The sequence below is a fragment of the Bombyx mandarina genome, chromosome 22 (genome assembly GCF_030267445.1).
Source record: "Bombyx mandarina strain Sakado chromosome 22, ASM3026744v2".
Classification (NCBI taxonomy): domain Eukaryota; kingdom Metazoa; phylum Arthropoda; class Insecta; order Lepidoptera; family Bombycidae; genus Bombyx; species Bombyx mandarina.
In genome coordinates this window covers 12,177,505-12,189,982 of record NC_143228.1, presented here as the reverse complement: position 1 = coordinate 12,189,982, position 12,478 = coordinate 12,177,505, and the positions used below count along the sequence as shown (strand labels likewise).

At 43.2% G+C, this 12,478-nt stretch overlaps 1 protein-coding gene across 1 annotated transcript; it reads left to right on the top strand.

Moving 5' to 3' along the window:
* The first annotated feature begins 6,691 nt into the window (after positions 1–6,691).
* LOC114247569 (cytochrome P450 4C1) lies at positions 6,692–12,478 on the top strand. The gene is made up of 10 exons (XM_089737180.1): positions 6,692–7,408; positions 7,550–7,639; positions 8,151–8,261; positions 8,543–8,728; positions 8,888–9,084; positions 9,567–9,636; positions 10,480–10,681; positions 11,176–11,327; positions 11,527–11,712; positions 11,946–12,478. The coding sequence occupies exons 1-10, from the start codon at positions 7,252–7,254 to the stop codon at positions 12,119–12,121; spliced, it is 1,527 nt and encodes a 508-aa protein (XP_089593306.1). The 5' UTR covers positions 6,692–7,251; the 3' UTR covers positions 12,122–12,478.

Here is a 12,478-nt window from a genome sequence, read left to right as displayed (position 1 = left end):
CAAAACACAGAAGTTATGTTTTTCACAATAACGCGCGAATTCACTACTTACGATTTCAAGTTTTTTCAGGAAGTATTTTTACAATAATTTACGTTTTTATTATAACGAATAACGGGTATATGATTTCATAACGGGTAAAATCTTAAGGGAAGGACATAGCAGTACGGTCACCAACCCGCCTGCCAAGCGAAGATGTATGATGCATGTAGATTACATGTAAGGAAGCTAGCAGCTACACCACACAGCCCAATCTAATCTAAATGCGTAAATATTTGCCCATCTTATGTATTTATCTACAATAAAACAAGACCTTTTATTTCTCCTTTTTCACAGTTCGCCACCTTACCTGCACTAAACGAAATATACATTTTGACTACTTTTTCTTAGTTTTGCAGTTCTCCTTCTATCGTAAACTGAAAGACACCAGAATTGGTATAATAGTCCATGCGAAGATGCCATAATTATATATTATACTGTCAAAAAAGTATCGGAATTGAATGATTTGTTTATGATTCATTTTTTTTTTTCGTATTGATAGATTATCACAACTTTTTATTTTATTGCACAGTCCACCTGGTGTTAAGAGCTTACCGGAGCCCATAGAAATCTACAACATAAATGCCGGCACCCACCTTCAGATATGAGTTCTGAGGTCTCAGTATAGTACAACGGCTGCCCCACCCTTCAAACCGAAACGCATAACTCTTTCACGGCAAAAATAAGCAGGGTGGTGGTACCTACCCGTGCGGACTCACAAGAGGTCCTGCCACCGATTTTTATTACATGATGTTATTCCCTTTACCGTGGAAGTCAATCGTGAACATTTTTTAAGTACGCATTTCATTCGAAGAATTGGTACCTGCTTGCGGGATTCGAACACCGTTGCATCGCTAATTACAAATACGCCGGACGAATTATCCTTTAAGCCACGACGACTTAGAACTGTTTTTCATTTTGCCATTGGGAGTTTGAGTTGCATCTGTTATTTAGATCAAACACAATGCTGTTTTTAATCATACCATATCTAGTGTGTATTTAGTGTGCAATGGAATTTGATAATTTTAGCTAAGGGAAAAATATTGCTACTAGATTTATACTTTATTTTCGCCTTCAATATTCATATATATTTTTGAAGTTATACTTCTTTAGGCGCGTTATGAAAAATTGATGAGAGTGAAATTTTACGATGCGCGCGCACCGTGACACAAAATTAACAGAAATGAAGTTGCCCACTAAATCGCTCATTATGATACGACCGACGTAGCTTGGCGAGTCTGAATATAGCCGCAGGTGAACTTTCGCGCATGTACACTCGTAAAAAATGCTACCAACAAAACAAAAATGGAACCTCTGTTAGTGGCGCATGTTGGCACGCGATTCCGATAGAGGCACCCGTCACGTGCGGACGTGCTCATCGACCACTCGATTGCCCGGCCTTTGTTCGCCCGGCTTTTGTTAGCCCGGCCATTGTTCGCGCGGCCTGTGTTCGTGGTACATCTGCCGACCAAGTGTTTTTCCTGGAAATTTTTATTTGTTTTGTTTCCTTTTGTTATTTCTGTGTTCGTGGTACATCTGCCGACAAACTGTCTTCCTGGAAGTGTTTAATTGTTTTGTTTCTTTTTGTTATTTCCGTTTTGTTGTGTTTTTTCTTTGTCCTGTAGTAATCGTGCCGCATCGCCACCTGTGTTCAATAGAACCGCTCAGGCCCGAGAAGTTGGGGCCTCGCCGCAAGGTGAGTGTTTTCTAAGACCCAGGGTAGCCCCACCTGGGCACGTAGCCATCATGGACGCTGTATTTGCGGAATTTCTCCGGCTTCGCTACCCAAAGCTCACTTCCGAGTTTCAGGCCTTCAAGGCCGATCACACCGCGAGCCCTCTCGTGGACTCCGCCGAGCTCGCTGCTCCTGCGTCGCCTGTACCTGCGTGCAAAGCTTCTGCATCGAGCACCGCAGCCTCCGTCGTGCCTGCCGTTCCCGCGTCGCCTATACTGGCGAGTAAAACTGCTGCGTCGTCCGCCGTGGTCACCGTTCCAGTAGCGCGATCATCCGCGGCCTCCGTCGCGCCCTCCAAAACACCTACTCGTAGGTCACCTGCGCCCGCCTCCTCGTCCTCCGACTCTGACTCGGAGATGGAGGTCGACCTCGCCCCCGCCTCATCGACGGATGGATTTACCCTGGTGCAAAAGGGTAAGAAGCGTGCCGCGGAGTCTCGAGCTCCCGCGGCCGCTAAAATTAGCAAAGCCGCGAACGCGTCGCGCCCCCGCCCTCAGACTCCCGTTGCGCCTCCAGCCCATGCCACTCCGTCGCCGCGTCCGGTGGCACAAAATAAAACCCAGACCCCTCCCCCGGTAATCCTTCAAGAGAAGGCAGCTTGGGAACGAGTTTCCCTGGCCCTTAAGGCCAAAAATATCAATTTCACGAATGCCCGTAACCTCGCGAACGGCATTCAAATTAAGGTTCGAACACCCGACGACCATAGGGCCCTCTCTTCTTACCTCCGTAAGGAGCGTATAAGTTTCCACACGTATACGCTCCAGGAGGAGCGCGAACTCCGTGCCGTTATACGTGGCATCCCTAAAGAGTTGGATGCCGAGCTCGTTAAGGCCGACCTTCTCGAACAAGGCCTACCGGTTAACTCCGTACACCGCATGCATACAGGCCGCGGAAGGGAGCCATATAATATGGTTCTCGTCGCCCTCCAGCCTACCCCCGAGGGTAAGCAAATATTCAACATCCGAACGGTCTGTAGCCTTTCCGGAATCGCAGTCGAAACCCCACACAAGAAAGGCACACCTAGCCAGTGCCATAACTGCCAATTATACGGACATTCTTCCCGTAACTGTCACGCGCGCCCCCGATGCGTCAAGTGCTTAGGCGATCACGCCACGGCCCTATGCACTCGCGATCAAAAAACCGCGACGGAACCGCCTAGCTGCGTCCTGTGTCGAACACAGGGTCACCCCGCAAATTACCGCGGATGCCCCCGAGCCCCTAAAATAAATCGACGCGTCGCCCGCCAAAACCGCCTCCGAGCTTCCGGCCCAGACATCAAAGCCTCGGCACCCTCTGTGTCGCAGGCTAAGCCAGCGTTCGTTCCGGCGCCGGTGCCCAGTGTCTCGGCCTGGGCGAAACCGCTGCCGTACACGAACACGGCTACAACTCCCTCCTCCGCGATTCGTCCCGCCCCCGCGACTCGTCCCTCTCCCGCGACTTGCCCTCCGACCGCGTCCGACAATCTCGCTTTAGCGATCGACTTCTTTCAGTCGATCAACTTTGAGCGCGTTAACGCTTTGGGCGACGCCATTCGCGCTGCCTCCACTGCACAACACTTTATCGCCGTTGTGCAAGAATACGCCGACGTATACGCGTCATTAAATACGTACGTCCTCCCCTCACTCCGCCGGTAATCAATGGCGTATATAAGTAGAATAAAGCCCCTATCCGTAACGATAAGATTTTTTAACGCTTACGGTCTCGCAAATCAACGTGATCAGGTTTCTGACTTTTTGCGTGACCATCAAATTGATATCTTTTTAGTGCAAGAGACCCTACTTAAGCCCGCGCGCCGTGACCCTAAAATCGCGAACTATAACATGGTCAGGAACGACAGGCTCTCTGCTCGTGGTGGTGGCACCGTCATTTACTATAGAAGAGCCCTGCATTGCGTCCCGCTCGATCCTCCCGCGCTCGCTAATATCGAAGCATCAGTGTGCCGAATCTCACTGACGGGACACGCGCCGATCGTTATCGCGTCCGTTTATCTTCCACCGGATAAGATCGTTCTAAGCAGTGATATCGAGGCGCTGCTCGGCATGGGAAGCTCTGTCATTCTGGCGGGCGACCTAAATTGTAAACACATCAGGTGGAACTCACACACCACAACCCCGAATGGCAGGCGGCTTGATGCGTTAGTTGATGATCTCGCCTTCGATATCGTCGCTCCGCTAACCCCGACTCACTACCCGCTAAATATCGCGCATCGCCCGGATATACTCGACATAGCGTTATTAAAAAACGTAACTCTGCGCTTACACTCGATCGAAGTAGTTTCAGAGTTAGATTCAGACCACCGTCCCGTCGTTATGAAGCTCGGTCGCGGTCCCGATTCCGTTCCCGTCACGAGGACTGTGGTGGATTGGCACACGCTGGGCGTCAGCCTGGCTGAATGTGATCCACCATCGCTCCCGTTTAGCCCGGATTCTACCCTGTCTCCTCAGGATACCGCTGAAGCCATAGACATCTTAACGTCACACATCACCTCGACATTAGATAGGTCATCGAAACAAGTTGTAGCGGAGGACTTCCTTCACCGCTTCAAATTGTCCTACGATATTAGGGAGCTCCTAAGAGCTAAGAACGCCTCAATACGTGCCTACGACAGGTATCCTACCGCGGAAAATCGTATTCGAATGCGTGCCCTACAACGCGACGTAAAGTCTCGCATCGCCGAAGTCCGAGATGCCAGATGGTCTGATTTCTTAGAAGGACTCGCGCCCTCCCAAAGGTCTTACTACCGCTTAGCTCGTACTCTCAAATCGGATGCGGTAGTAACTATGCCCCCCCTCGTAGGCCCCTCAGGCCGACTCGCGGCGTTCGATGATGACGAAAAAGCAGAGCTGCTGGCCGATACATTGCAAACCCAGTGTACGCCCAGCACTCAATCCGTGGACCCTGTTCATGTAGAATTAGTAGACAGTGAGGTAGAACGCAGAGCCTCCTTGCCACCCTCGGATGCGTTACCACCCGTCACCCCGATGGAAGTTAAAGACTTGATCAAAGACCTACGTCCTCGCAAGGCTCCCGGTTCCGACGGTATATCCAACCGCGTTATTAAACTTCTACCCGTCCAACTCATCGTGATGTTGGCATCTATTTTCAATGCCGCTATGGCGAACTGTATCTTTCTCGTGGTGTGGAAAGAAGCGGACGTTATCGGCATACATAAACCCGGTAAACCAAAAAATCATCCGACGAGCTACCGCCCGATCAGCCTCCTCATGTCTCTAGGTAAACTGTATGAGCGTCTGCTCTACAAACGCCTCAGAGACTTCGTCTCATCCAAGGGAATTCTCATCGATGAACAATTCGGATTCCGTACAAATCACTCATGCGTTCAACAGGTGCACCGCCTCACGGAGCACATTCTTGTGGGGCTTAATCGATCAAAACCGTTATACACGGGAGCTCTCTTTTTCGACGTCGCAAAAGCGTTCGACAAAGTCTGGCACAACGGTTTAATTTTCAAACTATTCAACATGGGCGTGCCGGATAGTCTCGTGCTCATCATACGGGACTTCTTGTCGAACCGCTCTTTTCGATATCGAGTCGAGGGAACCCGCTCCTCCCCACGACCTCTCACAGCTAGAGTCCCGCAAGGCTCTGTCCTCTCACCCCTCCTATTTAGCTTATTCGTTAACGATATTCCCCGGTCGCCGCCGACCCATTTAGCTTTATTCGCCGACGACACGACTGTTTACTATTCCAGTAGAAACAAGTCCCTAATCGCGAAGAAGCTTCAGAGCGCAGCCCTAGCCCTAGGACAGTGGTTCCGAAAATGGCGCATAGACATCAACCCAGCGAAAAGTACTGCGGTGCTATTTCAGAGGGGAAGCTCCACACGGATTTCCTCCCGTATTAGGAGGAGGAATCTCACACCCCCGATTACTCTCTTTAGTCAATCCATACCCTGGGCCAGGAAGGTCAAGTACCTGGGCGTTACCCTGGATGCATCGATGACATTCCGCCCGCATATAAAATCAGTCCGTGACCGTGCCGCGTTTATTCTCGGTAGACTCTACCCCATGATCTGTAAGCGGAGTAAAATGTCCCTTCGGAACAAGGTGACACTTTACAAAACATGCATAAGGCCCGTCATGACTTACGCGAGTGTGGTGTTCGCTCACGCGGCCCGCACACACATAGACAGACACCCTTCAATCTCTACAATCCCGCTTTTGCAGGTTAGCCGTCGGAGCTCCGTGGTTCATGAGGAACGTTGACCTACACGACGACCTGGGCCTCGAATCTATACAGAAATACATGAAGTCAGCGTCGGAACGGTACTTCGATAAGGCTATGCGTCATGATAATCGCCTTATCGTAGCCGCCGCTGACTACTCCCCGAATCCTGATCATGCAGGAGTCAGTCACCGTCGACGCCCTAGACACGTCCTTACGGATCCCTCAGATCCAATAACCTTTACACTAGACGCCTTCAGCTCTAGGAGCAGGCTTAGGGACCTCGGTAACCGTACTCGTCGAACTCGACAAAGAGTTCGCCGTGCAACCTAACCCATGAATCAGCTCGCTGAGTTTCTCGCCGGATCTTCTCAGCGGGTCGCGATTCCGATCCGGTAGTAGATTCATTCGCGAAGCAGCTACTCTTGAGTTGTTAGGTCTCCTTCGGAGGCGCTCGGGTAGCTGTTAGCAAATCCCACCCCTCCTGGCTGAGCCTTTGCTCGCCCACCTGTCCTGGTGAAACTGGAAAGGCCTCCGGGCCACCAGTAATCCTTCAATCATAAAAAAAAAAAAAAAATGTTGGCACGCACGCCGCCTCTGTTCACTGTGCATTTATATTTATAATATTTATCCAGATGCTTTGAGTTTCTATATTTAAAGCATGTGTTTTCATTTTGTTTTCATTATACAAGTGCGAATTGAATATTTAAATCAATACTAATTAATATTAGAAAATATTTGTGAAAAAACTGTGCTCATCAACCTTCGTAAGTGCTCCAATACAATTAAGGTTAACTATCCGTATGTATTATTTAGTAATATAAATGACAAAATTATTATTTAATATAATTCATACTAAATATTATTAAATTATTAACGTTAAATATTTATTAATATTAATTTAATATTAAAAAAAAAGAAATAAATTTAATAAAAATAAAGTATAACTTCCTACGCGCGTACATAAGTACACGCACCCTTTTTTTTTAATGCATTCATGTTGTGATTACCTCACTACGATCTACATTTGAAGATCCTGGATAAAGTTTTCTAAGAGGAAAAGGGTTATAAGATCATGTGGTGGTCAAAGGCAGCATGAACCATCGCAGCGTGGACTATTTAACATAACTTAGAGGTATAAGGAAGGCCGCAATCGTTCACGTAAAATATACGTATATAACCGAGAATTTACTTCAACGACACTATTAAGCGGATCTTATTCCAAGTAGTCATACGTGAATTGTGTAAAAGTATTCTTTTTGTTTTTAAAATAGTAGCTACTTTCTCAGTACAAAATGATCGTGATTTTACTGATAGTACTTGTCCTCGGCTGGTTTTCGGTGTTCAGGTACAGACGACGGAATATGTACAAGCTGGCAGCGGCTATCCCAGATGTGGACGAGCATATACCATTATTAGGCATAGCCCATAAATTCACTGGCAACACAGAGGGTGAGTTTTACTTGTAAAGTGTCCCAGGTAGAGGTAATAATGTGCTGTATTTTGTTAATGCTACAAAGACATTTTTTTCAAAAAATATTTTCTATATTATTTTACTATAATTATCTATTAATATCTTTATTATTGTTGTAGAGATAATGTCGGTACTTCAAAGATACAGTTATAACTCTATGAAGCATAACGGCCTAGCGAAAGGCTGGTTGGGTCACATTCTTTATTTTGGTAAGTTGAATGCTTGTAGTCCGCTGCTAGTGTGATTTCAGGATTAAGTTATTCTAATAGGAATACTATTTGCATTTCATACAGATATTCTACTTGTGCAAGTGCTCTTTCTGGTTGAAAATGTAAGTTTAATTTATAAAGACAATTAGACACACGGATACGATGTTTGCCATTGCCGCACTTTTTTAATACATAGGTACTAAATGATAAATTACTAAACAATAACTATACTGAGACTTTAGAACTTATATCTCAAGGTGTGTGGCACATTTACGTTTGTAAATGTCTATGGGCTCTAGTAAACACGAAGTGGGCTGTGCGCTCGTCCACACATACAAGCAGCATCCCTACTGGGTTCATTATTATCAGAGCCTGCTACGACTCCCAACAGGCAATTAAGACAAAATAATGAACAATTCGATCTCCTAAAGAACGACATGTCTATGTGCGCACAGACATCAGAATGTATTATTGTTCTAGAAAAACTAAGATTTCTTTTTATACTTTTTAGTTTTATCGAACCCCGTCGACTTGGAAGTGGTGCTCAAGACATGTTTGGAAAAAGACGATTTACATAGATTTATACGAGCAGTTATCGGTTACGGAGGAATTTTTGCACCAGGTATGTACACATCGGTACTGATGACAATTAATTTTAATCATTAATCTGCTTTACATTTCTCCATCACCATCTACTTTATCTAAAAACTGTTCTTTTAGTGAAAACTTATAGCTTTGTAAATACTGACTCCTTAGAAAATTTATTTTAATTCTATAGAGACTCACCTGTGCAGACTGACTCAAGTCTCTGAAATTACTGATAGGCAATATAATTATTATATTAAGATGCTAGAATAGCCAATATATCATTCTCAAGGAAATGTTTATTGCATTATATTTCAGTGTCGATATGGCGAAGACGTCGAAAAATTATGGTACCAGCGTTCAGTCCTAAAATTGTTCAGAGTTTTGTAGGAATAATCTCTGAGCAAAGCGAAAAGCTATCTTCAAATTTGGATAAATGTGTCGGCAAAGGAATGTTCAGCTCATGGCCTTTTCTAAGCGCTTACACATTGGACTCTGTCTGTGGTAACTTACAGCTTAAATTCAATTGATTTATATTATGTGGTATGAGTTACGAATATTAAGAAGTAAATAAATACTAACATAAAATAACTAAGTGCGATAAGCTAATTTACAATTTAGTTTTAATTTAGTGGAATTTGAATTGTTAACTTTTTTCTTCAGAAACGGCACTCGGTGTAAAGATTAATGCACAAGAGGATAAGGATTCAAGTTTCTTGAAATCTATGAATCGTATTCTTAATATAGTATGTATGAGGATATTTCATTTGTGGCTGCAGCCCGTTTGGCTATTCAAGCTTTTTCCCGTCTTCAATGAGCACCAGAGTTGTATTGAAATGTTACACGATTTTGTTGATAAGGTATGTTAAACTAAATATTTAATGGGTTGTAGGGCCGGATCACACTCCACTTGCTGGGACTGTGAGATAATATGGGAAATAATCCTTCTGTTCTAAATCCCAGCGTTCAGGGTTCCATAAGACGGGCTTCGGGAAGAGAGCTCGGCCTTCAGTAACATGCAGATGAGTCGCCGTGAGCTCAGACTTATTATACTAGGCTAACCTTTTGATATTATATTTCTAGAATAGGCAGACAGATTCTTCACATTATGCTCATTGGTGGTTTCGGTATATTTTCGGTATTTATTATTTGTCTGTTTGTTTGTTTATTATTTGTGTATTAGAACAGTCTGACAAAAAGTCAAAAGTCGAAAAAAGTTCTGTTCGGATATTTTTGTTCGAGATTAGTATATTAAAATAAAATGCAAGATTGATTTGAAATTGATATTTCGACTTCTTCTATTCTCTGAAATCTTCCACTTCACCGTTTTTTTTATTTACAGGTAATACAAAATAAAAGAGAAGAGATTAAGAGAGAAAATAATTCAAAAACTGAAGTTGATTATGAATATAGTAAGTATGCTACTGTTAATGTAAATACTTAATACATTTCTCAAGTTCCTAGACGATACAGGTAGTTCATGAGTGGTTTATCTTATCTTCTGGTATGTAAAAATGAACGTTTGTTGATTTGGTTAATCACGAAGCGGAACGCATTACTGTTTTGCTGCAGAAATAGATCTGCGGTATTGATAAGTGCAGGCTTATATTACGTCTTACCACCAGTAAATGCCGGGTAGCGATGGCAGTACGCTACATACTCAGGAGATACTGCTGCCCTTAATCCATTACTCACCTTTAATGACACTTCTAGAAAGAGATGGATATATGCTGTCCTATACTGACAAAATAAAGCCGAATTTCAGTCATTCAGAGTTCATTAGGGTCAACAAAATAATATTAGTATTCTAACATAAACGAAAACCGAATTCAATAAATAAAATACTTTACAATAATTCACTATGAAACTGTAAATATAAACATATATACTTAGTCTGGCCATAAATACTGTTACAATTAAAAATAAACAAAATATTACATTTGAATTTGGAATCTGTCATTCTTATATGATTGGATATTTTACTGGTGGTAGGACCTTTTGTGAGTCCGCGCGGGTGGGTACCACCGCCCCGCCTATTTCTGCCGTGAAGCAGTAATGCGTTTCGGTTTGAAGGGTGGGGCAGCCGTTGTGACTATACTGAGACCTTAGAACTATATCTCAAGGTGTGTGGCGCATTTACGTTGTAGATGTCTATGGGCTCCAGTAACCACTTAACATCAGGTGAGCTGTGAGCTCGTCCACACAGCTAAGCAATAAAAAATAAAATAAAAAAATAATCATATTAATTTCATCAGATCTAGGATCATACAAATGTAAGACATTTCTTGATATCCTCATTACATTATCTGGAGCTGAAAAAGGTTATACTAACATTGAACTACGAGAAGAAGTACTGACGTTGACAGTAGCAGGCACAGATACATCTGCAGTCGCCATTGGATTCACACTAGAGCTGTTATCAAAATATCCTGAAATACAAGAAAAAGTTTACAAAGAGTAAGTATTTTATTTTTATTGAATTATATGTTTTATTAGGTTGTTGTACCAACGCCACTTGGTATCAAGTGGTTACTGGAGCCCTAAGACATCAATAACGCCCTTGAAGCATGCGTTCTAAGGCCTCAGTTTTTACGGTACAATAGCTGCCCAACTCTTCACATCGAAACGCATTACTGTTTCACGGCAGAAATAGGCAGGGTGGTGGTGGTACCTTCCCCGTGAGGGCTCACATTACGCCCTGTACCAGTAAATTTCTTTTAAAATTAATATTATAGATTACTATTTTATAGGCAATCTATGATAACATGCTCGATTTTAGCAGATATCAATAAATGTTTATGATCTTGCGAAACAAAATTTTGCTTCTTTGTGTAAGATGCCGCAAATAATTGTTTCCGAAATTGAGAAGAATTTATGTTTTTGATTGGTGCAAAGACAAACATTTCACGTCTCTATAATACCTTCTAAGATACCATTTGTAATCTTTGCAGATTGTGCGAAGTGTTCGGCGATTCGGAACGTCCTTTAGTTAAGGAAGATTTAGAAAAAATGAAATATTTGGAGAGAGTTGTGAAGGAATCTCTCAGATTATTCCCTCCCGTTCCGTTTATTATAAGAAAAGTTTTGGAAGATATTACACTACGTAAGTAGACGAATACATTTATTTTCTTATTATTATGATAACGTTATAGATTAATGATAACTCATGGTAGAGTGAGGATAGGTCTTCTGATAGATTCGCAGAAGTAGAAGTAGCCGTCCTAAGATCGACCGGAATAATCGCAAGACTGGTTTAAAAATGTTCTTCAGCTTATTAATGCTATTAATCCCTTTAATTTTAGCATCCGGTAGCGTTTTGCCTGCCGGTTCAGGAATAGTGGTTTCTATCTGGGGAATTCATAGAGACCCAAAGTACTGGGGTCCGGAGGCGGAACACTTCGATCCAGACAGGTTTCTACCGGAGCGTTTTAATGTTGAGCACCCGTGCTGCTACATGCCGTTCAGTAGCGGCCCTAGGAATTGTCTGGGTGAGTACTATGCTCATACCAAGAAATCCACTGCGCTAGAGCTTTTGCGCTTAACATTCTCCTTTCCACGGGACAAGGAGTTCCTTGTTGTTGTTGCATGTTGACAGTTGTTTATACCAGTTTTCACGTTAACATATCAGTTACTTTTTATATTGAATAGTCTTGGAATTTTGCTTGTTTTTTTCTTGCTTGAAGCCGTAACGCGTGAATTAGTTTGTTGTACATTTTCTCAGGTTACCAGTATGCGATGATATCGATTAAAACATCTTTGTCTGCGATTTTGCGGAGATACAAGGTGGTAGGGGAACCGGAGAAAGGTCCTGTACCTCGAATCAGGGTCAAACTGGACATCATGATGAAGTCAGTGGAAGGGTGCCAGGTTGCTTTGGAGAGAAGGCCAACAAAATAGCAGCGCGCGAACATGTACAATCGTAAATTGTTAACGTATAGTTAAAACGTAATAAAAGAGATGTTATTATAGTATACCAAGGCAATTATAAGCCGATGATAAGCCGAGTGAATTCGATAGCACTGGGAAAAAAATTAGGCTACCTTTCATCTTATTCTCTGACACGACATAAAGTGTAATTCACGCAGGAGAACCTGCAGTCAGAATGCTTATTCTAAATTTAATTGTAGCTTAAGTATACCTACATTTTTAATGCAATAAATCCTAATTTCCAACGTACAAACAGTATTGTATGATCACTAAAGTTAAAAAAATACAAAGAAACACAAGATGACATGAACGATGGTCTCAATAAAA